This window comes from Callithrix jacchus, chromosome 2, assembly GCF_049354715.1.
Source record: "Callithrix jacchus isolate 240 chromosome 2, calJac240_pri, whole genome shotgun sequence".
NCBI lineage: Eukaryota > Metazoa > Chordata > Mammalia > Primates > Cebidae > Callithrix > Callithrix jacchus.
The window spans coordinates 65,449,133-65,476,116 of record NC_133503.1 but is presented as its reverse complement, the minus strand read 5'-3'; the positions used below and the strand labels follow the sequence as shown (position 1 = coordinate 65,476,116).

The 26,984-nt window shown below is 39.6% G+C and overlaps 1 protein-coding gene across 17 annotated transcripts in view; it reads right to left on the bottom strand.

The window, feature by feature from the left end:
• CREBRF (CREB3 regulatory factor) overlaps nucleotides 1-26,984 on the bottom strand; it is an 84,325-nt gene that overhangs the window by 20,153 nt on the left and 37,188 nt on the right. For all 17 annotated transcript variants that reach the window (XM_078364576.1, XM_017969667.4, XM_078364583.1 and 14 more), the window contains 3 exons: nucleotides 10,394-10,588; nucleotides 8,201-8,390; nucleotides 6,475-6,548 (listed from right to left, as the gene is read on the bottom strand). In XM_078364576.1, coding sequence (XP_078220702.1) covers nucleotides 6,475-6,548; nucleotides 8,201-8,390; nucleotides 10,394-10,588 — 459 coding nt within the window. The remainder of the gene's footprint in view (nucleotides 1-6,474; nucleotides 6,549-8,200; nucleotides 8,391-10,393; nucleotides 10,589-26,984) is intronic.

Sequence of the window (26,984 nt, the reverse complement as noted above, 5' to 3'; positions counted from 1 at the left end):
GCCTCCCAAGTAGCTGGGATTACAGCTCCCACCACCAAGCCCGGTTAATTTTTTGTATTTTTAGTAGAAATGGGGTTTCACCATGTTGGCCAGGCTGGTTTTGAACTCCTGACCTCAGGTGATCCACCAGTCTCAGCCTCCCAAAGTGCTAGGACACTTTGGATACTTTGCAAGTATGAGCCACAGTGCCCAGCCCAGAAAAAAGAACCTTTAGAAGAGAAACCAATCTTTTTAAATGGCAAAATATTTGAACAGACACTTCAGAAAAGAAAACATATGAATAGTCAATAAGCACAGGAAAGAGGCTCCGTGTTATTAATCAGAGAAACAAAAATACCATAATTAAATACCACCACACACCTATTAGATTTGTAAAAATATGAAGATGGGCGCTGCCACGTGTTGGCAAGACTGTGGACCAACTAGAACCCTCCTACACTGTTTTTAAGAATGTAAAAAGGGGAGAACGATCCAAGATGGCTGATCGCTAACATCTCGGGATTGCAGCTCCCAGTTAAAGCACAGAGAACGAGAGGACGCCACACTTTCAGACAAAATTTGGTCGCTCACAGAGCAGAAGATTCCCAGTGGAGGAGTCACATGGGTCGCCAGCGTGACTCTTGTGGCTGGTGCAGTGGTTTTGCCGGCACCTCGGCGCGACAGCTCGTGGTGCAGAGTAAAAGGGACTGGTTCCCCTTCTGACCGAGGTTTGGAGCTCCAGGAAGGCAGAGTCGCCTATTATGGACTCAAGAAGGAAGCCAGACTGGAGATTCCCGGGTGGAAAAGCACCAACAGTCTTAACGCCGCTGTTTTGGCCGGTGCAGTGGGTTGCTCATATTTCGGCCCTGGGAATGAACAACTTGGACGTCCACTCAGAGACCTAATTTGAAAGTTGGTAATTACAAAGACGACAGGTGGATTACAATGATGGGAAGAAACCAGTGTAAAAAGGCTGAGAATACTCAAAATCAGAATGCCTCTCCCTCTAAAGAGGATCACAGTTCCTCATCAACAAGGGAACAAGGCTTGATGGAGGAGAAGGAGCGCATCCCATTAACAGAATCAGACTTCAGAAGCTGGATAATAAACTTCTGTGAGTTAAAAGAACATGTTGCAGCCCAATGTAAAGAAACTAAGAACTTTGAAAAAAGGTTTGACGAAATCCTAATGAGAATAGACAACTTAGAGAGGAATATAAGTGAATTAATGGAACTGAAGAATACAATACAGGAACTCTGAGAAGTATGCACAGGTTTAAACACTCGAATTGTTCAAGCAGAAGAAAGGATATCAGAGGTCAAAGTCCAACTTAATGAAGTAAAATGAGAAGACAAGAGTAGAGAAGAAAGGATAAAAAGGAATGAGCAAAGTCTCCAAGAAATGTGGGACTATGTGAAAAGACCAAATTTACGTTTGATAGGTGTACCTGAATGCAACAGAGAGAATGAATCCAAGCTGGAAAATATTCTTCAGGATATTATTCAGGAAAATTTTCTTAAACTAGCAAAGCAGGACAAGATTCAACCCCAGGTAATATAGAGAACACCACAAAGATATTCCTCAAGAAGAGCAACCCCAAGGCACATAATCGTTAGATTCGCCAGGGTTAAAACAAAGGAGAAAATACTAAGGGCAGCCAGAAAGGTCAGGTTACCCACAAAGGCAAGCCTATCACACAACCTAAGTATCCATCAACAGGTGAAGAGATAAACAAATTGTAATACATCCATACAATGGAATACTAGTTAGCAATAAAAAGGATCTAACAACTGATACAGGTAATGAAATGGAGGAATTTTTAAATAATTATGCCAAGTGAATGTAGCCAGGCAAAAATGTAAACGTATTGTATGATTCCATTAATGAAAGATCTTAGAAAACGTAAATTGGCCTATAGTGACAAAAAGCAGACTGTGGCTACCCAGGGATAGGAGTAGAAAACGGAATGACAGAAAGGGGAACTGGGAATCTTTTGGAAGAAATAGAAATACTCATTATCTTGATTGTTTCATATATGTATGCATATATGTAAACTAATTGAATTATACTCTTTCAATCTGTAGATATATTGTACTTCAATTATACCTCAGTAAAACTGTGAGGAAAACACAGTTTTTATTTCAGCACACAGGATTCCTATGGTCTGAAATTAATCTCTACCTCTTCAGAGACTGCCTTGGTGACTGGGGGTTTTGTTCTGTTTTTAAAGAGACGGGGTATTTCTCTATCATTCAGAACAATCCTCCCACCTCAGACTCCTGAGTAGCTGGGATTACAGAAGCGTGTCACAACGCCCAGTGTAGAAACCAGTGATTTGTTATTCTTCATCTAGCAATACTGAGAAGGGGACAATCTAAATTGCAGTTGAAGAGGAAAGTGAGAAATAATGAGGGAGAGGGACAATTGAAAAACTACATTCAGGGCCAATATATGTAAAACATGTCATTGAACAAGGAGAGTACAGCTAACTTCCTAAATCACTTGCAACAAAAAATCTGTTTCTTCTCCATGAATAATTGAAAGAGAATACTACTTACTCAAGGATATTTGCACAGGGTTCTCCCATACTCAGGTTAAAAGTAAATAAAGTAAGTAGGTGAACGATATGAACAGACATTTTCAAAAGAAGACATATATGCAGCCAACAAACGTAAGAAAAAAATGCTAATCACCATTGGTCATTAGAGAAATGCAAATCAAAACCGCATTGAGGTACCATCTCACATCAGTTAGAATGACGATCATTAAAATATCTGGAGACAAAATGCTGGAGAGGATGTGGAGAAATAGAAACACTTTTACACGTTGGTGGGAGTGTAAATTAGTTCAACCATTGTGGAAGACAGTGTGGCAATTCCTCAAGGATCTAGAAATAAAAATTCCATTTGACCCAGCAATCCCATTACTGGGTATATACCTAAAGGAGTATAAATTGTTCTATTATAAGGACACATGCACACGTATGTTCACTGTGGCGCTGTTCATGATAGCAAAGATCTGGAACCAACCCAAATGCCCATCAATGATAGACTGGACAAGGAAAATGTGGCACATATACACCATGGAATACCATGCAGCCATAAAAAAGATGAGTTCGTGTCCTTTGTAGAGACATGGATGAATCTAGAAATCATCGTTCTCAGCAAACTGACACAAGAACAGAAAACCAAACATCGCATGTTGTCACTCATAGGAGGGTGATGAACAATGAGAACACATGGGCACAGGGAAGGGAACAACACTCACTGGGCTAGGTAGAAGGGGCTAGGGGAAGGGAGGGACAGCGAAGATGGGAAGGGCTAACTCCGGGAGAAATGTCTGATGTAGGTGACGACGGGGGCAGGGGGATGGAGTCAGCAAACCACCACGGCATGTATGTACCTATGCAACAATCCTGCAGGATGCAGGATATGCACATGTACCCCAGAGCCCAAAGTATAATTTAAAAAAAAAAAGAAAAAAACACTATAAAATCTAAAGTAAAACAGCAGAATAGTTCTTCTCAAGCCTTGACAGTGTCCAAGGACACTATGGGGCAGGGAGAGAAAAGGGAAAGGGCTCTCATGCTACCACAAACCTCTGGTTTAGGAAATAGAAGGACCTGGCTCTCAGGAATTGAGTCCAAACATTCAACTCATCAACAGATCCTCCTCCTCTGATGTCATATTCATGAAGGAATTTTCTGGTTTTAATTTTCCCATATAGCTTTCTTAGGGACAAAATACTGTCAGTCAGGGTGAAGGGCTAACAGTTCTATTTCTCATTCTGAGTCAACAAGTTTCCACAGGATTCACAGAGCAGTCTCCAGTAAGCTTTGGCAGTAGGAATCAACAGAAGAAGGAAGTTTGGTGGATAGGATGAGATGAGTATACAGTGGGCCCCTGAAGCTAGTCCCTGCAACCACGCCAGTTCATGACATATTATAACTGATAAAGACAACAGAGTACATTTTTCATAAAGCTAAATTTATCTTCTATTATGATTATGACCTTCTCAATTTTTTAAATACTAAAATATTCTTCCTCATATGAAATTATAGTAATACTAGATGATGTTCTTTTTAATGTTCTCACTTGGCAAAATATAAAGTTGGTAAGCCCATGTTCTCAAGTCTCAAATCTTTTTCAAATTGCAAATCACAAATTCTAGAAACCACTGGGCTGATGGATAACAGATAATATGTGTTCCACAAAGAAGTAACAGAGTGGCTTCCAGATATGCAGGAGGCCAGGGCACCACTAACTGAGCTCAGGGTCAAAATGTTTCAATAGCAAGAAAGAATAATAGGTAAATGGATAGCTTTGCATTTGAACACACCAACAATTATTTTTATCTAATTCATTTACTGAGTGGCTGCTAATAAATAAAACATGAGTTCATTTCACTCATAAACTTTATAGTCGTAAACTTTACAGTTAGAAATTCGTTTTCTGGCCAGGCGCGGTGGCTCAAGCCTGTAATCCCAGCACTTTGGGAGGCCAAGGCAGGTGGATCACGAGGTCAAGAGATCGAGACCATCCTGGTCAACATGGTGAAACCCTGTCTCTACTAAAAATACAAAACATTAGCTGGGCATGGTGGCACGTGCCTGTAGTCCCAGCTACTCAGGAGGCTGAGGCAGGAGAATTCCCTGAACCCAGGAGGCGAAGGTTTCGGTGAGCCGAGATCGCGCCACTGCACTCCAGCCTGGGTAACAAGAGCGAAACTCCATTTCAAAAAAAAAAAAAAAGAAAAAGAAATCCTTTTTCTCCTGTCACCGAAGGAAATAAAATAATAAAGCATTTAGAAAAACTGCACAAAGCTTACTGAGTACCTATGTGCAAGACATGCTAAACTCAAGAAAACCTCTAGAAACAAATAACTGATCATTTTTCACACAGTTTCACTTTCAGATGCAAGTTACCAGAGAACTGAAGAGGACAATTTTTGAGGCAAATGAATACAGTAACTCTTATAGTACCAGGCTTAAACAAAGTAAGAGAGAAAAGACGTGTTCTTATCACAAAAAATCAAAGCCAGAGCTTCCCATACCCCTGAAGTGCTGTAAAAGGGTTCTAAATGTGTAAGATAATTATCCCCTGAGCTCACAGTGACCTCCTCCCATGAGCAGTCTACTCTTATTATATTCCATGATGCCTCAAAGATGACAATTTTCTACATGTGCTGCAATGTGAAAAGCCAAGAAGCACTTTGGTTTAGATAAAAACTAATCATTTACAAATAGGTGCTAGAATGGTTGCATTAAGAATAATCTTAGGGCCAGGCTCGGTGGCTCACATCTGTAATCCCAGCACTTTGGGAAGCCAAGGTGGGTGGATCACTTCAAAATCCTGAGGTCAGGAGTTTGAAACCAGCCTGGCCAACATGGTGAAATCTCGTCTCTACTAAAAATACAAAAATTAGCTTGGGTGTGGTACTGCAGGACTGTAGTCCCAGCTATTCAGGAGGCTGAGGCAGGAGAATCACTTGAACCTGGGAGGCAGAGGTTGCAGTGAGCCGATATCACGCCACTACACTCCAGCCTAGGCGACAGTGCAAGCCTCCGCCTCACACACAAAAAGAATAATCTTGGCTGGGTACAGTGGTTCATGCCTCTAATCACAGCACTTTGGGTGGCTGAGGTGGGCGGATTGCTTGAGCCCAAAAATTTGAGACCAGCGTGAGCAACACAGTGGAAACCCCATCTCTATAAAAAAATGCAAAAAAATCAGCCAGGCATGGTAGCGCACTCCTGTACTCCTAGCTTCCCAAAATGCTGCAGTGGGAGGATCACCTGAGCCCGAAAGGTTGAGGCTGCAGTGCGCTGTGATCACACTACTGCGCTCTAGCTTGGACAACAGAATAAGACCCTGTCTCACACAAACACAAAAAAGAGTAATCTGAGACATGTTAAAAATATGGATTATTGAGTTCTACTTGTGTACAATCTAATTCAGGAGATCTGCAGAAAAGCCTAGAAATGTGTAGTTTAACCAAGTACACAGACAATTCCAATGAGCAATCAAATCTGAAAAACACAGATCTAAATTATTCATACAAAACCTAAAATAGTATTATTCAATTTGGGGGAAATATTAAAATCTGTCAACAAAACTGGCTAACCCAGTAACACAATTAACAAATAGAAGTAAGAAATTACTGTGATCTTTCAAGAACTGCAGGTTGCTTTTTCTGTCTATCCTTATAAAACTTTCCACATCTTTTACAGGGGAAAAAAAAAAGAAATTACTGTAGTCACATGTGGATCAGCTTGTTAGTAGACAGATGAGATTTGGATTGGGAAGTCACTAGTACAGAAACTTATACTAAAAGGAGGACAAGAATGAAGGAAAGCAAGCATGTAGCTTACCAAATAGATAAATATAGCCAAAAACTAGGCAGAATACAGGGAACACAAATCACAAAACAAAGAAAAGAGAGAGTGATCAGCAAATTGATAGGTGGTTAATCAACTTCTTAAAACTTTAGGTTTACCATATTCTGTGTTGAGGCCCCATAATTTCACTTTATTAGCTTCATATTGGGCTTTCTTCTTTAACCGACAAGCTCTGTGAAAGGAAGGAGCAATTAGTTCACTTTCTTTTTCTTTAATTTTAATTTTATTATTTTTAATTATGGAGAAGGTATCTCACTATGTTGCCCAGGCTACTCTTCAACTCCTGGCTTAAGTGATCCTCCCTTTTTGGCCTCCTAAAGTGCTAATTATAGACATGAGGCACCATGCCCAGTCAGTTTTCCTTTTTAAGTGAATATTTGTTTTTCATTTTCTAATAGCAACCCAAAACCGCTGCCTACTGACATTTATCAAATAACTGGGTTACCAGAAAACACAGCATAATCATTTATGCAAATTGATTTTTAAAATTTTAGCACATATTTAAAAATAAAGCTATGATCAGTATATACCTATTAAAGTGGCTAAAAAAACAAAAGCAACCAAACAAAAACTGATTAATACCAAAAGTTGTAGAGGATGTAAAGCATGGGAATCCTCATATGTTGCCAGGAGGAATGTAAAACAGTACATACAGCTACTTTGGAGAATAGTTTGGCAGTTTCGTATAAACATATATGCTTGGATATTTATCTAAGAGAAATGGAAACTTATGTTCACACAAACATGTTTAAGTGAATGTTCATGGTGGTTTTATACATATTTGCCAAAAACTGGAGGCAACCCAAATCCCCTTCAACTGGTGAATGGATAAATTGTAGTATATCCCCACCAAAGGAATACAACTCAGCAACCAAAACAAAAAAAGTATTACTCGAGGCAACAATATGGAAGAATATCAAATGTGTCACGTTGAGTGAAAGATGACAGATTCAGCTGGGTGTGATGGCTCATGCCTGTAATCTCAGCACTCTGGGAGGCTAAGCTGGGTGAATCACTTGAGGTCAGGAGTTTGAGACCAGCCTGGGCAACATGGTGAAACCCTGTCTCTACAAAAAATACAAAAATTAGCTGGGCGTGGTGGCTCACGTGTATAATCCCAGCTACTTAGGGGGCTGAGGCAGGAGGATAACTCGAGCCCGAGAGGCAGAGGTTGCAGTGAGCTGAGATCAGGCCACTGCCTGGGCGACAGGGTGAGACCCTGTCTCAAAAAAAAAAAAAAAAAAAAAAGGAAGACAGAGTCAATCAAAGACTACATACATATACTGTATTCCATCTACATGACATTCTGGAAAAGGCAAAACTATGAAGACAGAAAACAGATCAGTGGTTTTGAGGGGCTTCAGTTGCAGGATGGTGCTTGCTTTTACAAAGAGGCATAAGGAAACTTTTTAAGATGATGAAAATGTTCAATATCTTGATTGTGGTGGTGGATATATGATTGGATATGTTTGTCAAACTCATAAAAGTATATACTTTAAAAGGTATACATTTTACTGTAAGTTATAGCTCAATAACTCTGACTTACTAAAAACAAAAAATAAAACTATGAAAATTTTTTGTTATACTATAATATAATGCACCAGTCCATTCATCTTTCCCCTCTTAAAAATTTTTTCCATAAAACATAAATACCATCTTCTACTTTCAAAAGAAAAATTATAATATTCTCATTGTAGTATTTATAAAAGAAAAATACAATTTCTGAATAATGGTTGAAGTGTTTGACCTTCTATAAAAACTCACTTAGGGCCTAACCTCATCTCCTAAACTTTCTTCACATGAGTGAACATTATTAGCATTTACCTGGAAGCCAGCTTATTTTTTTCCTTCCTTGACCTTGGCCGGGCTGTTAAGGGAAGCTCACTGACTGGAGTCAGGTCACTAATCACCTTATTCAGCTTCCGAAGTTCACTGCCTATCTGGAGCAGTTTTTTAGGATTTGGAGTCAGGTCTTCTACATCAGTTCTCCGTGACTTCTTTACTGCATATTTTCCTACAAACAGTTTAAATGAAGTTCAAGTTAGATCACTTTAATTAACAAGAGACACATTTTTCGCAGCCACATTTTTAACCACTCCCCACCACTACCTTTTCTTTTCAGAAGTCAGCAAGCAACAATCTATCCTAGAAGGGTTAGCCTCTTCTCCTTCCCATATTGTGGCTGCAGGAAACAGGGGTGATATGGCAGAGTTCTAACTTTTTCCAAGTTCTTCCATACCCTAGGCTTCTAGTCCCAGAATGACAGATTCTTAATTACCTGCATGGCATACTAAGCACCTCAAATCAGGATCAGAGTATAAGTTCAATTAAACACCAAAATCAGGACTAGGGTATAAGATACAGTCAGAAGAGAGTTTAGAGATTTTACCCAAACCAAGATGTTTCTGATGCTATGCCTGAAAATTGTCAGACATACACATTTTTGTACTGAACTCGAAAATCCAACAAGTAAGCATAACCTTGTTTAATAAAAGCTCTTCTTTGGGCCAGGCGCAGTGGCTCACACCTATAATCCCAACACCTGGGGAAGCTGAGGTGGGTGGATCCCCAGAGGTCGGGAGTTCGAGACCGACCTGACCAACATGGAGAAATTCCATCTCTACTAAAAATACAAAATTAGCTGGGCATGGTGGCGCACGCCTGTAATCTCAGCTACTCAGGAGGCTGAGGCAGGAGAATCGCTTGAACCAGGAGGCGGAGGCTGTAGTGAGCCAGGATCGCACCATTGCACTCCAGCCTGGGCAACAAGAGCAAAACTCCGTCTCAAAAAAAAAAAGAAAGAAAAGCTCTTCTTTGGGTACTTTGATAAATAACATTATAGAAGACCCAAGGGGTCTTGGCCTATCATTCCAGGCAAAAGGGATGGCTCTGTCCTCCAAACTCCTATGACTTTCCTAGTACCCATCATATGCTACTTGGAATTATTGACTGGACTTAATGTTTCATTTCCAATAGAAAATTTATCTGAGGGTAAAATCTTGATAATTATTTACTGAGAGACAATATAGTACACCTGGATGCTAGTGGAAAGGGAAAATGAGGCACAAATATATGTCAGATGGAATTTTTGTCCTCAAAAATTCTTAGCAACTCACATCTGTACAATGAGTAAACAGCCTGTTTACTGACGATCATGCTTACTAGTAGTTTCCCTCCCCACTTTTTTCAGTAGACTTTGGATTTTTTTTTACTCAAAGCAGAACTAGAAACTTTAGATTTAAAAATAACATTTGTGCAGAATAAATTCTACTTAATCACAGCTTCCTGAGTTCAAAATTCAAAATTTCACCTACCTAAGATGGTCACACTTTTAAAAATTTTTTAGAGATAGGGTCTCACTCTGTCGCCCAGGTGGAGAGCAGTGGCACAATCACAATTCATTGCAGGCTTGAATTCCTGGATTCAAGGGATTTTTCCATCTCAGCCTCCCAAAGTGCTGGGATTACAAGCATGAGCCACAGCACATGGCCTGACCTACTTAAGATTATAAATTTCTTCTGATTCCTCCTACAGGTATTCAACTCTTCTCTACTACTCCTTTTCTCCATAACCATCCTTCCTTTCTTTTCTTTCCTTACCCTTTTATCCCCACTACCATTTGAATTTCAGTCCCCCCATTTACATTTAGATCTGGGGATTAGACAAGAATGTAAGACAGCCTGTTCACTATCTCTTCAACCCTTCTGGTTATATAGCAACTGTGACAGATCAGAAACCAGCAGTTGGTTCCTGGATGGGGTAAGTAGATTAAGAAGGGACTAGAAATGAAATCATGTTTGCACAGTCCTTCCTCCCTACTTACATGAGGACTCCTAACACTGGTAAAAGCTATTTGTGAGTGATGCAGAGCAGTAAGGCAAATGTAGCAGCTCTACAGTCCCCGCCTCCAGTTTGCTAGGAAGGGTTGAATGCCTAGGTACACAGGGTAAGCATTATGGATTAGTATCTCAACTTAACTAAAGGGACAATAAATATCTGACTGCAATTCCCTCTTACCATGATGCAAGCCATTTTTCTGATACATATTGCTTGGCAAGGTATCCCGGTTCCACTCAGATGGTCTCAGCATTCTCTCTTGCTGTGATGGTGTAAGTTGTTCACTATACTCCCAGAAGTATCTTCTTTTACCTCTCTTCCGTGACGATATTGAAGTCATCTCCTTCAAGTCTTCTACAGAATCATTTTCATAGCCTTAAAAAAAAAGGTCCCCCGATTTTTAAGCTCCATAAATTTCAATAAGTCAATAAGGACAAACAAAAAGATCCCTTCTATTTGTAATTTGGTACATTTCCTTGCATATGAAAACATCATTGGCATGTCAAAAATAATAAACTAGGTCTATAAGAGAACTTTTAATATGTAAATCCCTAACTCATAAAACATTCAGAGATTAATAAACAGATAACTACACTGTTAATCTTCCTCGGGTTTCTCTTTGATTTTTTTATAAGTTAGTATATGATACTATTTTTATTATCTTTACACAGGATTAAGAAAACAATTACAGGATAGCTACAGGATTATCAAAAGTACCATCGGATAATAGTACTTAGACACATATATCATGACTTTATTAAATGTCTTCCTTCTAATATTTACGTATCTGAAACATCCCACACAGAAAGATATGTGTATTTTAGTATTTTTAAATTATTTTTTCTTTTTTAAAAAAATTTTTGTAGGCTGGGAAGAGTGGCTCACACCTATAATTCCAGCATTTTGGGAGGCTCAAATGGGTAGATCACTTTAGGTCAGGAGTTCAAGACCATCCTGGCCAGCATGGCAAAACCCCATCTCTACCAAAAATACAAAAATTAGCCAGGGCGTGGTGGTGCACGATGTAATCCCAGATACTCGAGAGGCTGAGGCACAAGAATCACTTGAACCCAGGAGGGGGAGATTGCAGTGAGTTGAGACTGTGCCTCCAGTCTGAGCAACAGAATGAGACTGTCTCCAAAAAAAAAAAAGTTATTTATTTATTTTTATTTATTTATTTAATAGAGATCTCACCATGTTCCCCAGGCTGGTCTTGAACTCCTAGGTTCATAAGCAGCCCCTCTGGCCTTGGCCTCTGAAAGTGCTGGGATTACAAGCATGAGCCACCACGCTTAGCCGTGTACATTTCTATGACAGTGTTCTACTGGGCAGAATTTTATGAGGTTACATTAGTTTTCTTCCTACTTCTCACCCTACTTTTGGAAAAGCATAAAAGATGACAGTTCTCACAATGGTTATCAGATAAAAAACTTATATGCCTATTCTAGTTAATATTTTATTGAAAGCTATTTGTATGAACTTCACTTTTTTTTTTTTTGAGACGGAGTCTTGCTCTGTCTCCCAGGCTGGAGTGCAATGGCACAATCTTGGCTCATTGCAACCTCCACCTCCTGGGTTCAAGTGATTCTCCTGCCTCAATCTCCTAAGTAGCTGGCATTACAGGTGCCTGCCACCACACCTGGCTAGTTTTTGTATTTTTAGTAGAGACAGGGTTTCGCCACGTTGGCCAGGCTTGTCTGGAACTCCTGACCTCAGGTGATCCACTTGCTTCGGCTTCCCAAAGTGTTGGGATTACAGGCATGAGCCACCATGCCCAGCCATTAACTTCACTTTTTAAGAAGGGGGGATCTTCCTGACTAATGGCAAGTTTCAGAAAATACTTAATTCTGAGTTGCTAGAACTGTTGGTCAGACCCAATATTGAATGACCTATAAATTTAAAATACCATCAGAGAATGGCCACCTGTAATGTACTCCAGATCATTAATGCTAGGTACATGAGGAAGAGGAAATGGGCTGTGCAAGAATGTACACAATCCAAACCTAAGGTAAGCAGAAAAAAATTAGGCAGCATTGGTCCTACATAAAATGATCATTCTTCCCTCCTGAAAACGTAAGAAGGTGATATGTTTGCTTTGAGGAAAAGTTCAAATTTTGGAATTTTACTAAATTTTCTCCAAACAAAGAATGAATCAGGAGTGTGCTTCCATTTATATAATAATCTGGAAAAGGAAAAATTATATGGACACAGTGGTTGCCAGGGGTTGCAGTGAAGGAAAGGGATGACTATAAAAAAAATATGAGGGGTGGGCTGCAGTGGTTCATGCCTGTTATCCTAACGCTTTGGGAGGCCCAGGTAGGTGGATCACCTGAGGTCAGGAATTCAAGACCAGCCTGGCCAACATGGCAAAACCCCATTTCTACTAAAAATACTAAAATTAGCTGGGCATGGTGGCACACACCTGTAATCCCAGCTCCTCAGGAGGCTGAGGCAGGAGATGACCTGAACCTAGGAGGTGGAGTGCAGTGAGATCAGATCATGCCACCGCACTCCAACCTGGGCAACAAGAGCAAGAATCTGTATCAAAAAATAAATAAATGAAAAACAAAAAGGCCCTTGTTACACTAGGTAAGCAAAAATTACTGGCTCACATAGATTACCCTAATTTGACTGCGAATACCTCCACAGGCAGATGTACCAACCAAAACATTCCCACCTTCCTATCAATGTCAGCAATTGGTGTTCCACACTTAAGCCTACCCTAGCCCAAAGCATAAGGGAAAAAATTTTACATATAGCTTCCTCAGCTGTGTGTGTGTGTGTGTGTGTGTGTGTGTGTGTGTGTGTGTGTTGAACATCCTCCTGGATGCTTTATTTGATATGCTCCCTTAGATAGTAACTACCTTTGCCTCTCCGTGGGGACCTGGAACTCTGGCAAAACACTGTCCCTGATTAGGAAGGAGGTTATTAGCTCCATTTATACAAACTAAAATGCTCATGGAGGCTTGACATGATTTGGCACAGCTGGGACTGAGTCAGGCCTCACAACTCAAGGGGTCTTGCTCCAAGTAGGCTTCCCACTTTTCTTGTGCCTAATTAAATAATCTGAATAGATTTTTACCTGCATATATTTCTTTTTTTATTTTTTTTTAGATGAAGTCTCGCCTTGTCACCCAAGCTGGAGTGCAGAGGCACGATCTTGGCTCACAGCAACCTCCACCTCCCTGGTTCAACCAATTCCCTGCCTCAGCCTCCCGAGTAGCTGGGATTACAGGCACACACCACCACGCCCAACTAATTTTTTTGTTTTTTTTTTGTTTGTTTGTTTCTGAGATGGAGTCTGGCTCTGTCACCAGGCTGGAGTACAGTGGTGCGATCTTGGCTCACTGCAACCTCCTCCTCCCACGTTCAAGTGATTCCCCTGCCTGAGCCTCCAGAGTAGCTGGGACTACAGGCACATGCCACCACACCTGGCTGATTTTTAAAATATATTTTAGTAGAGACAGGTTTTCACCATGTTGGTCAGGATGGTCTCAATCTCCTGACCTTGTGATCCACCTGTCTTGGCCTTCCAAAGTGCTGGGATTACAGGCATGAGCCACCATACCCAGCCTCCCCGAAGTAGCCATCAGTTTTCTATGACTTAATATAACAACATTTTCTAATAGCATACACCATAAATTCACCATCACGAACACACATATTCTCTTCTCTCCCCTCTCTCTCTCTCTCTCCTCCACCACCCCCAAATTTTTTGCCTAAAGCCATCCACCTTTCTTGAGATGGAGACTTGCAGGAGACCTAGGAAAAGTCACCTAGGCAGGAATGCAGCAGCATGATCACAACTCACTATAGCCTCGACCTTCTGTGCTCAAGCAATCCTCCCGCCTCACCCTCATGGGTCGCTAGGAATACAGGCACTTGTCACCACACTGAGAAAATTTTTGTATTTTTTTTGTAGAGACAGGAGTCTCCCTATGTTGCCCACAGTGTCCTTGAACTTGGGCTCAAGCGATCCTCCCACTTCAGCCTCCCAAAGTGCTGAGATTACAGGCATGAACTATCATGTGCAGCTACCACCCACCTTTCAATATAGAGACTACCAATGATTAAACAGAATGAAAAAAATTATACCCCTAGATCACTGGTCTTGTACTTACAGTCATTAAATATTTCTCAAACTAGGTTCTGAAGAACACTCTTATCATAAGATATGGCTTTACCCGAAGTGAATTCTGTAGTCAGGTAAGTTTAAGAATCTCTCATCCTGTATACCTCTCTTGCCAAATCACAGAACACAAAGACATACTAAAAGACTCAAAGAAATCGTAACAGTAAATAAAGTCACATAACACTGTTCCACGAAGATAAAGATGTCTACTTTTTTCATCTCTGTATAGCCAATACCTAATATATATAGTGCCTTCCACAAAAGTAGGTACTCAAAATTTTATCAATGATTTTGTTTAACGCAACATTTCTCATTAAGCCCTTTCCCTTTTCTTTTCACGTGATAAACTATCGTACTGATCTGATTCCTATCTGACATGATTACCAAAAAAAAGTAAGAAAGACCACATTTACTGCCTAAAATTTCAATCACACATCTCTGGTTAGTACAGACTACTGTCAATAAGCTGGTACAGTCAACTGTCAAAATGATTAGTGAAGATTACAAACTAAAGTCTCATTCTGGGACCCCAATTCTTAGTCTTACAACCATGTAATTTCATGACCCTAAACAGTTGTAGCCTGTCCACAGAAAAGACTCTATTGAAATTTGGGAGCCAATCCAGAAAAGAGACTAAAACTCCATTTTGCACCTTTCCTGAAACTTTGTAGGTTCATGAACTGTTGTAGCCAAGTGCCAAGACACAGCATCAAGGGAGCTAGTCATCACAAAAAGGCCTTTGTAAACTGTCAGCTATAAATTAAACCAATCAACCCACCCTAAACTAGCAATGAAGAAACTATAGCTATCCTTACTCTTTTGCTACAAAGAATTTCTTCCTGTTCCTCACCAGTGACTCACTTTTGCATCTTTAAAGTCACTTGTTTAGCTCTTCTAGGAAAAGGAGAAAATTTTACTAGCAAAGGTGAATAAAGCCCAAATAATATCACAAAATTGTGTTAATTTTATGTTTAAAGCATGGTGCTTATTAACATTTGTGAGAACTGTCCAAATCATACTAATCAAAAGAGTTTTTCTTCAAAAGTCCACTGAAAGTTAATGAATTAAATGCCATCTACAAATTTAGGATAATTGTCAAATAGGTCCAAGGAGAGAATTTGACCCTCCCAAATGCCAGCTAATGTATAAAGCCACTGCCTTGTTATGTAAGAACAACATGTAACAAATAAGGTTTCTCCTACAAGTCAAGAGAAGAGAATGTGACGTGACAGGACAACTATAACACTAGTTCTGCCTCCCTGTGAGAGTCACAGGGATGAGAAAATAAAAACGGGGATCAATTAACCATGTGATCTCCCTTAACAGACCCCCTTATCTCTCAACATATCCAGAGGGAATGAAGTCAAGGGATCAAGGATGAATCTAGAGCAGAGTTAAAGATCAAAGAAAAGTATGGCTCCAGGTTCCAAAATGGTTCCCATGGACCGAAGCTAGCCCCAACAGAACCAGAACACAGGCCCACCCCAGCACCAAGCCAGCAGCTGCAGACCTAGGCTCAGGGCCCACCCACCCCTAGAGACCTGGACTCCAGGCCCACACCCACAGTCCCAATTGACGAGTCTTCCCCAGTAGACCGCCATGCCACGCTGGTGCCTGTAGAGTCAGGACCAAGTCCACCCCCACAGATACAGGTGTCAGGTAAGGTCTCATGGATTCAGGCTCAAGCCTACCCTATTGCCAGGTCAACTCCTATAGAGCCAGGTTTCAGACTGGCCCCAAATGACCCATGCTCCAGGCCTGCCTCCACAGTTCTAGGCACCAATATGACCTCTACAGACACAAATTCAAAGCCACAAGGATCACAAATAATCAGGGACAAATGACACTAGCAAAGGAAGAAAATTAAGCACCAGAAACTAATCCAAAATAATGCAGATCTATGAACTTCCTAAAAAAGAATTCAAAATAATTGTATCAAAGAAGTTCAGTGAGCAGCAAGAGAACATAGACAATGAAATGCAATATAGAGCTAAAGAACACAATCACTAAACTGAAAAATTCCATAGGGCGATTCAACAGAAGACTTCATCTAACAGAAGAAAGGAGCAGTGAACTCAAAGACAGGTCATTTGAAATTATCCAGTTAGAGGAACAAAAAGAAAAAGGAATGAAAAACAGTAAAGAGACCAGGCATGATGGCTCATACCTGTAATCCCAGCACTTTGGGAGGCCAAGGCAGGTGGATCATGAGGTCGAGAGTTCGAGACCAATCTGGCCGACATGATGAAACCCCATCTCTACTAAAAATACAAAAATTAGGCTCGGTGTGGTGGCTCACGCCTGTAATCCCAGCACTTTTGGAGGCTGAGGCAGGCGGATCACTTGAGGTTGGGAGTTTGAGACCAGCCTGACCAACATGGAGAAACCCTTTCTCTACTAAAAATATCAAAAATTAGCCAAGTTGGGGAAAGGATTCCCTATTTAATAAATGGTGTTGGGAAAACTGGCTAGCTATGTGCAGAAAGCAGAAACTGGACCCCTTCCTGACATCTTACACTAAAATTAACTCCAGATGGATTAAAGACTTCAACATAAAACCTAACACCATAAAAACCCTAGAAGAAAATCTAGGCAAAACCATTCAGGACATAGGCATAGGCAAGGACTTCATGACCAAAACACCAAAAGCATTGGCAACAAAAGCCAAAATAGACAAATGGGACCTAATCAAACTCCACAGCTTCTGCATAGCAAAAGAAACAGTCATTAGAGTGAATCAGCAACCAACAGAATGGGAAACCATTTGTGCAGTTTACCCATTTGACAAAGGGCTGATATCCAGAATTTACAAAGAACTAAAACAGATTTACAAGAAAAAAAAACAAGCCACTTCAAAAGTGAGCAAAGGATATGAACAGACACTTTACAAAAGACGACATCAATGAGGCCAACAAACATGAAAAAATGCTCATCATCACTGGTCATTAGAGAAATGCACATCAAAACTACATTGAGATACCATCTCACGCCAGTTGGAATGACAATCATTAAAAAATCTGGAGACAACAGATGCTGGAGAGGATATGGAGAAATAGGAACAATTTTACACTATTGGTGGGAGTGTAAATTAGTTCAACCATTGTGGAAGACAGTGTGGCGATTCCTCAAGGACCTAGAAATAGAAATTCCGTTTGACCCAGCAATCCCATTACTGGGTATATATCCAAAGGATTATAAATCGTTCTACTATAAGGACACATGCACACGAATGTTCACTGCAGCACTGTTTACAATAGCAAAGACCTGGAACCAACCCAAATGCCCATCGATGATAGACTGGACAGGGAAAATGTGGCACATATACACCATGGAATATTATGCAGCCATCAAAAACAATGAGTTCATGTCCTTTGTAGGGACATGGATGAACCTGGAGACCATCATTCTCAAACTGACACAAGAAGAGAAAATGAAATACCACATGTTCTCACTCACAGGCAGATGTTGAACAATGAGAACACATGGACACAGGGAGGGGAGCACTACACAATGGGGTCTGTCGGGGGAAATAGGGGAGGGACAGCGGGGGTGGAGAATTGAGGAGATAGCATGGCGAGAAATGCCAGATATAGGTGAAGGGGAGGAAGGTAGCAAATCACACTGCCACGTGTGTACCTATGCAACTATCTTGCATCTTCTTCACATGTACCCCAAAACCTAAAATGCAATAAAAATAAATAAATAAAATAAAGAAGAAAAAAAAATTAGCCTAGTGTGGAGGCATATGCCTATAATCCCAGGTAGTTAGGAGGCTGAGGCAGGAGAATCGCTTGAACCCAGGAGGCAGAGGCTGCTATGAGCCAAGATCACGTCATTGCAATCCAGCCTGGGCAAGAAGAGCAAAAACTCTGTCTAAAAAAAAGAGTAAGAAAGTCTACAGGATTTGTGGGACACCATCAAGGAAAATGAAATGCACGTTATAGGTATAGTAAAAACAGTAAAGAAAAAGGGGCAGAAAGCTTATTTAAAGTAATAATGTCAGGCCAGGCATGGTGGCTCACACCTGTAATCCCAGCATTTTGAGAGCCCAAGACGGGCGGGTCATTTAAGGTCAGGAGTTTGAGACCAGCCTGGCCAACATGGTGAAATCCAGTCTCTACTAAAAATACAAAAATTAGCTGGGTATGGTGGTGGGTGCCTGTAATCCCAGCTACTCAGGAGGCTGAGTAGGAGAATCACTTGAACCCAGGAGGCAGAGGTTGCAGTGAGTGAAGATGGTGCCACTGTTCTCCAGCCTGAGTGACAGAGCAGCAAGAATTCATCTCAAAAAAAAAAAAAAAACTTCACTAAGACACATTCTAATCAAAGTCTCAAAAGTCAAAGACAAAAAGAGACTTTTTAAAGCAGCAAGAGAAAAGCAACTTGTTATATACAATGGAACTCTCATAAGACTGTCAGTGGTTTTTCTTAGCAGAAACCTGGAATGCTAGAAGAGAGTGAGATAACATATTCAAAGTGCTGAGAGAAAAAAAACTACTGGGTTGGGCATGGTGGCACAAGCATGTAATCCCAACACTTTGGAAGACCAAGGCAGGTAAAATGCTTGAGCCCAAGAGTCTAAGACCAGCCTCGGCAACATGGTAAAACCCCATCTTTACAAATAAACACAAAAATTAGCTGGGTGTGGTGGCATACACCTCAGCTACTTGGGAGACTGAGGCAGAAGGACTGCTTGAGTCCAGGAAGTTGAGAGTGCAATGAGCTGGGATCATGCCACTGCACTCTAGCCTGGGCAACAGAGTAAGACAAAACACAAAACAAAAAAGCCTATCAAGAACAACATACCCAGCAAGCAAGCTGTACTTCACAAATGAAAAAAATAAATAAAAGCTTTCCTACGTTGTGCATGATGATGCACATCAGTAGTTCCAGCTACTCAATAGACTGAACTGGGAGGATCGCTTAAGCTCAGAATTCAAGACTGGCCTAAGTAACTAGTGAGACCCTATCTCTCAAGGTAAAAAAAAAAAAAAAAAAAAAAAAAAGACTTTTCCCAGAAAACAAAAGCAGAGGGAGTTCATCACCATTGGACTGCTTTACAAGAAATGTTAATAGGAGTTCTTCAAATTGAAATGAAAGGATGCTAACTAACAACATGAAAACACATAGGCCAGGCATGGTGGCTCAAGCCTGTAATCCCAGCACTTTGTGGGGCTGACGCAGGTGGATCACCTGAGGCCATGAGTTTGAGACTAGCCAGGCCAACATGGTGAAATCCCATCTCTACTAAAATTACAAAACTTAACCAGGCATGGTGGTGGTCACCTATAATCCCAGCTACTCAGGAGGCTGGGGCAGGAGAATCACTTGAACTCAGGAGGCAGAGCTGCAGCAAGCCAAGAGCGTGGTACTGCACTCCAGCCTACAAGATACAGCAAGACTTCAACTCCAAAAAAAAAGAAAAAGACAAAGAAAAGAAAGTATAAAATTCACTGTGTAAAAGTAACAACAGTCATGTTCAGAATGCTCTAATGCTGTAATAGTGATATGCAAAACACTTTTAATGCTAGTATAAAAGTTAAAAGAAAAAGGCATTAAAAATAACTATATATAAAACAATTTGGGCTAGGCATGGTGGCTCACACTAGTAATCCCAGCACTTTGGGAGACCAAGGTGGGTGGATCACTTGAGGTCAGGAGATTGAGACCAGCCTGGCCAACAACATGAAGCCCCATCTCTACTAAAAAAAAATAATAATAATACAAAAAATTAGCCAGGTGTGGTGGCAGGTGCCTATAATCCCAGCTACTTGGGAGAGTGAGGCAGGAGAATCATTTGAACTTGGGAGGAGGAGGCTGCAGTGAGCCAAGATTGTGCCACTGCACTCCAGCCTGGGTGACAGAGCGAGACTCTGTCTCAAAAAAAAAAAAAAAGCTATATATAAAAGAATTTCTTAAGGGATACACAATACGAAAAGATGTTAACTGTGGTATCAATAAAAAGTGTCAAGTGTAGAGATTTTATATGTAGCTAAAGTTAAACTATTACCAGCTTTAAAAGGACTTATGTTTTATGTAAGCCCCATGGTAACCACAAAGAAAAACCTGTAGTAGATAACACAAAAGATAAAGAAAAAGAAATCAAAGCATGCCACTATAAAAAAACCAACAAATCACAAAGGAAGAGAGCAAAAGAGGAAGTAATAAAAGAACTATAAAACAGTCAGAAAACATTAACAAAATGGCAACAGTAAATCCTTACCTATTAATACCCAACAAAAAAACATAGAGTGGCTAAATGAATACAAAATAAAACAAGAACCAACTATATGCTGCCTACAAGAAAAGCACTTTAGCTTTAAGGAGGCATGTGGCCAGGCATAGTGGCTCACACCTATAATCCCAGCACTTTGAGAGGTCAAGGCAAGCCGATCACTTGAGCGCAGGAGTTCGAGACCAGCCTAGGCAACACAGGGAGACCTCATCTCTACAGACAATATAAAAATTAGCTGGGTATGGGGGTGCATGCCTGTAGTTCTAGCTACTCAGGAGGCTGAGGTTGGGAGGACCGCTTGAGTCTGGCATATCAAGGCTGTAGTGAGCAGTGATTGTACCACTGCACTCCAGCCTAGGCAACAGAGCAAGACCTTGCCTCAAAAAAAAAAAAAAAAAATAGATGTATGTAAGCTCTAAGTGAAGAAATTAAGAGATATTCTATGGAAATGGCAACCAGAAAGAGCTGGCTATAATTATATCAGACAAAATAGACTTTAAATCAAAAACTGTCACAAGAGGTGGCACACACCTATAGTCCCAGCTACTCAGGAAGCTGAAGCAATAGTACTGCTTGAGCCCAGGTAGTTGAGACTACAGTGAGCTGTGATAGTACTGGTGCAGTCCAGCAGCCTGGGTAACAGAGTAAGATTCTGTCTCAAAAAAAAAAAAAAAAGTAAAAACTGTCACAAGAGACAAAGGTCTTTATATAATAATAAAGGGGTTGATTCATCAAGAGATGATATATACAGTAAATATAGGTATTCCCACATCAAAGCACCTAAGTAAATGAAGCAAATATTAATAGAACTAAAGGAAGAAAGAGACAGTAATATAATAGTAGGGGACTTCAACACTCCATTTTCAACAATGGATAGACCATCAGAAAATCAACTAAGAAAACAATGGATCTGAATAACACTTCAGACCAAATGGACCTAACAGACATATATAGAACATTCCATCTGACAGCAGCAGAATATACACTCTTTTCAAGCACAAACAGAACATTCTCCTGTTTAGGTAATATGTTAGGCCACAAACAAGTCTTAACAAATTTAAGAAGACTGAAATAATACCAAGTATGATATTCTGGCAATTATATAATTAGAAATCAGAAGAAAAATTGGAAAATTCACAAATATGTAGAAATTAAAGGACACACTCTTGAAAAACCAATGGGTCAAAGAAGAAATCAAAAGAGAAATACAAAAATATGTTGAGACAAACAAAAATGGAAACACAATATAACAAAACTTATGGGATGCAACAAAAGCAAATTCAAGAGGGAATCTTATGGTAATAAATACCAACATCAAGAAAAAAAAGATCTCAAATAAACAACCAAGCTTTACACCTCAAGGAAGTAGAAAATGAAGAACTAACCCAAAGTTAGCAGAAGGAAGAAAATAATAAAGATCAGAGCAGAAATAAATGAAATAGACACTAAAAAACAATAGAAAGGATCTATGAAGTTTTCTGTTGAAATGAAAACAAAATTCACAAACTTTTAGCTAAACTAAAAAAAAGGAAGACTCAAATAAATAAAATTATAAAGAGGAGAAATCAGATTTAATACCACAGAAATGTAAAGAATCATTAGAGACTACTATGAACAATTATACACCAACAAATTGAATAACCTAGAAGAAATGGGTAATTTCCTAGAAACATACCAAGACTGAATCATGAAAAAAATTGGAAAATCTGAACAAACAAATCATCACAAGTAAGAATACGGGATCAGTGATCAAAAACTCTTGGTTGGGCGCGGTGGCTCATACCTGTAATCCCAGCACTTTGGGAGGCCAAGGCAGGCAGATTACCCAAGGTCAGCAGTTCCAAACTAACCTGGCCAACATGGAGATATCCCATCTCTACTGAAAATACAAAAAGTAGCTGGGCGTGGTGGTGAGTGCCTGTAGTCCCAACTGCTCAGGAGGCTGAGGCAGGGAATCACTTAATCCAGGAGGCAAAGGCTGTAATGAGCCGAGATTGTGCCACTGCACTCCAGCCTGGGTAACAGAGTGAGACTCCATCTCAAAACAAACGAACGAACAAATTCAATGACATAAAGTCCAGGGTCTGCTGACTTCACTGGTAAATTCTACTAAATATTGAAGGAAGAATTAATACCAATCCTTCTCTAATACTTCCAAAGAAATGTAGAGAACACTTCCAAACTCATTTTATGAGGCCAGTATTACCAAGATACCAAAACCAAACAAGAACACACGAGGTAAGAAAATCACAGGCCAGTATCCCTGATAAACATGGATGCAAAAATCCTCAACAAAATACTAGCAAGCCAAATTCCACAGCCCATTAAAAGGATGATATATCATGATCAAGCAGGATTTATCTCTGAGATGCAAGGATGATTCAATATATGCAAATCAATCAATGATATACCACATTAACAGACTGAAGGATAAAAACAATATGATCATCTCAATAGATATGGAAAGAACATGTGACAAAATTCAACATGCTTCAAGATCTGGAAGTATTTGCTTAAAAAAATTCAACATGCTTTCATGATTAAAAAACACTTAACAAATTAGATATAAAAGGAATATACCTCAACATAATAAAGGCCATACACAATGAACCCATAGCTAACATCATACTCAGTGATGAAATCCTGAAAGCTTTTCCTCTAAGACCAGGAACAAGACAAGGATACCCATTCTCTCAACTACTATTCAATACATTGATAATACTGGAAGTCCTACCTAGAGAAATTATGCAAAATAGGAAAGGAAAGAAAAAGAAGGGGAAAGGAAAAGAGGAAGGAAAAAGGAAGGAAAGAGGGGGGAGGTGAGGGAGGCAAGGAAAGAAAGAAAAGAAAGAAGGAAAAAAAAGAAAGAAGGAAAGGCATTTAAATAGGAAAAGAAATTGTCTCTGTTTGTAGATGACATGATATTGTATATAGAAAACCGTAAGGACTTTACCATAAAACTGTTAGAACTAATTAATTAAGAAAAGCTGCAGGATACAAAATCATTATTCAAAAATCAGTTTATTTTTATATGCTAACAGCTGTAAGAAAAGAAAAAAACAATCCCATTTACAATAGTGTCACACCAAAAAAAAAAAAAAAAACTTAGGAAAAAAAGCCATAACTGAGAAGCTGAAAGATCTATACACTGAAAACTATACAACACTGGTGAAAGAAACCACTGACACAAATAAATAGAAAGATATCCTGTGTTTATGGATGGAAGAATTAATACAGCTAAAATATCCATATTACCCAAAGCAAATTACAGATTCAATGCAATCCTTAAATAGCGGGAAAAAGACCCTACAACTCATATGAAATCACAAAAGATTCTGAATAGCCAAAGCTACCTATGGAGTAAGAAAAACAAAGCTGGACACATCACACTATCTGATTTCAAAACATATTACAAAGCTATAGTAATTATAACAGTATAGTACTGGCATAAAAACAGACATATATACCAATAAAACAGCCCAGAAATAAATTCCCACATTATGTCCAATTCATTAATCCTTGGCAAAGGTGCCAGAAACGAACAGTAAGTAAAGGATAGTCTCTTCAATAAATGGTAATGGGAGAACTGGATATCCAAAGGCAGAATAATGAAATTGGAGACCCTTATCTCATACCATATTTTAAAAACCAACTCGAAATGTATTAAACACTTAAACATAAGAACTAAACAATAAAAATACTACGAGAAAAACATGAAAAAGAATTCTTGACACTGGTCTGGGCAATGATTTTTTTAAATATATAACTCCAAAAACACTGGCAGCAAAAGCAAAAATAAACAGATGAGATTGCATCAGACTAAAAAGCTTCCACACAGCAAAAGAAACAATTAACGGAGTGAAGAGAGTACCTATGAAATCAAAGAAAAGTATCTGCAAACCATACATTTGACAAGGGGCTAATATCCAAAATATACAAGGAACCCAAGCAATGTAATAGCAAGAAAACAACCTAATTAAAAAATTGCCGGGCGTGGTGGCTCACACCTGTAATCCTAGCACTTTGGGACCCACTTTGGGTGGATCACCTGAGGTCAGGAGTTCAAAACCAGCCTAGCCATCATGGTAAAGCCCCATCTTTAAAAAAAAAAAAAGAAAAGAAAAAAAATGGGCAAAGGACCTGAATAAACATTTATTGAAAGACACCTAAACAGCCAAGAAATTTAAGAAAACATGCTCAATACCACAAATCATTAGGGAAATACAAACAAAAGCCACAATGAAATATCGCCTCATACCTGTCGGCATGGCTATTATCAAAAAGATAAATGATAGCAAGTGTTGTTGAGGATGCAGAAAAAAGAGAATGCTTGTAAACTACTGGTAGGAATGTAAATTGGCACAGACATTATAAAAAACAGTATGGAAGTTCCTCAAAAAATTAAAAATAGAACAAGCATATGATCCAGCAATCCCACTTCTGGAGATATAGCCAAAAGAAATAAAGTCAGTATCTTGAAGACATATCTGCATTCCTATGTTCACTGCAACACTATTCACAAAATCCAAGATAAGGAATCAACAAAGGGGCCAATAATGAACATATACATAAAGAAAATGTGAGTTATACGCACGCACCCACACATACAGGAATATTATACCACCTTAAAAAGAAAGGAAATCGTGTCTTTGTGACACTTGGATGAACCTGGAAGACATTATGCTAAATGAAATAAGCCAGGCATAGAAAGACAAATACAGCATGATCTCATTTATATGCGAAATCTTAAAGAAAAAGTCAAACTCAGGATCAGAGAGTAGAAAGTAGAATGGAGGTTGCCAGGGGCTGGTGGGTGGGGGAAATTAGAAAATGTTGGCCAGCCAGGTGCAGTGGCTCACCCCTGTAATGCCAGCACTTTGGGAGGCTGAGGCGGGTGGATCACGAGGTCAAGAGATCGAGACCATCCTGGTCAACATGGTGAAACCCTGTCTCTACTAAAAATACAAAAAAATTAGGTGGGCATGATGGCGTGTGCCTGTAATCCCAGCTACTTAGGAGGCTGAGGCAGGAGAATTGCCTGAATCCAGGAGGCAGAGATCGCACCCCATTGCACTCCTAACAAGAGTGAAACTCCGTCTCAAAAAAAAAAAAAAAAAAGAGAAAATGTTGGCCAAAAGGTACAAGGTTTCAGTTATGCAGAATGAATAAGCTCTGGAGATCTAACATACAGCACTGTGACTACAGACAATACTGAGCTGAGTGCAGTGGCTCACGCCTGTAATCCCAGCAATTTGAGAGGCCGAGGTGGGTGGGTGGCTTGAGTTCACAAGTTCAAGACGAGCCTGGGCAACATGGCAAAACCCATCTCTACAAAAAATACAAACACTAGGTGTGATGGTGCATGACTGTGATCCCAGCTACTTGGAAGGCTGTGGTGGGAGGGTAGCTTGAGCCAGGGAAGCGGAGGTTGCAGTTAGCCAAGACTATGTCACCGCACTCCAGCCTAGGCAATAGAGCCAGACCTTGCTTCAAAAAAAGAAAAGAAAAAATGTGTGTGTTGTGTACACAAAATTTGTTAAGAGAGTAGATCTTCAATGTTCTTACTACTCTACTAAGTGAGGTAATGGGTATGTTAATTAGCCTGATTTTGGTAATCATTTCACAATGTATACACATATCAGAACATGTTGTACAATTTGAACATATATGATTTTTATTTGCCAAACATACCTCAATAAAGTTGAGGAGGGAAAGTCAAAGAAAAGCAAAACTACAACCCAAAGTCAGGTAGAGAACATAGTCTTTGCTGCCTTGGTGATGGTAGGATTTACTGTAGGTTTTACTGAATCCTTCTGATCTATATATTCCTTTAAACACCAGCTGCTAAAAGCATTTCCTTCCCCACATTTTCCATTTCCCTTAGTTACCCTTCCCCTACTCCTAAATACAAGACTCAAAGCAACAGGATCGATCTGTCAAGACTTTAAGGACCACTCATAAACAGCACTATGATCTTCCACGTGCAGAGTTATATAAATTACCCCTACCAACAAAGACAAGTCTCCTTGAAACATCTCCAAGCAGATATTATTCATTTGCCAAGAAAAAAATTTTCCTGTATAGTAAAAAGACAATTATTCTACCTAGACTACACAGAACCACGAAAAAGGCACAAATCTTTTTCTTCCATATTCAAATACCTTTTGCTTACTTGAAACTTCAACCAAATCAAAAAGTTTGTTTGTATCAAGTGGATAAATCTAAGCATTTATGTAATAGAAAGATTTCACCACAGAAAAAAGTCTTTCAGCAATAACAGTGTTTCACTGGTTATAATATAGGTACTATGCCTTAAATGCCTCTCAGAAAATTAAATGTCTACGTTTATACTGCCTGAAATTCCAGCAATCATCATTTTAACAAAAAGGCCCTCTTTGATATTT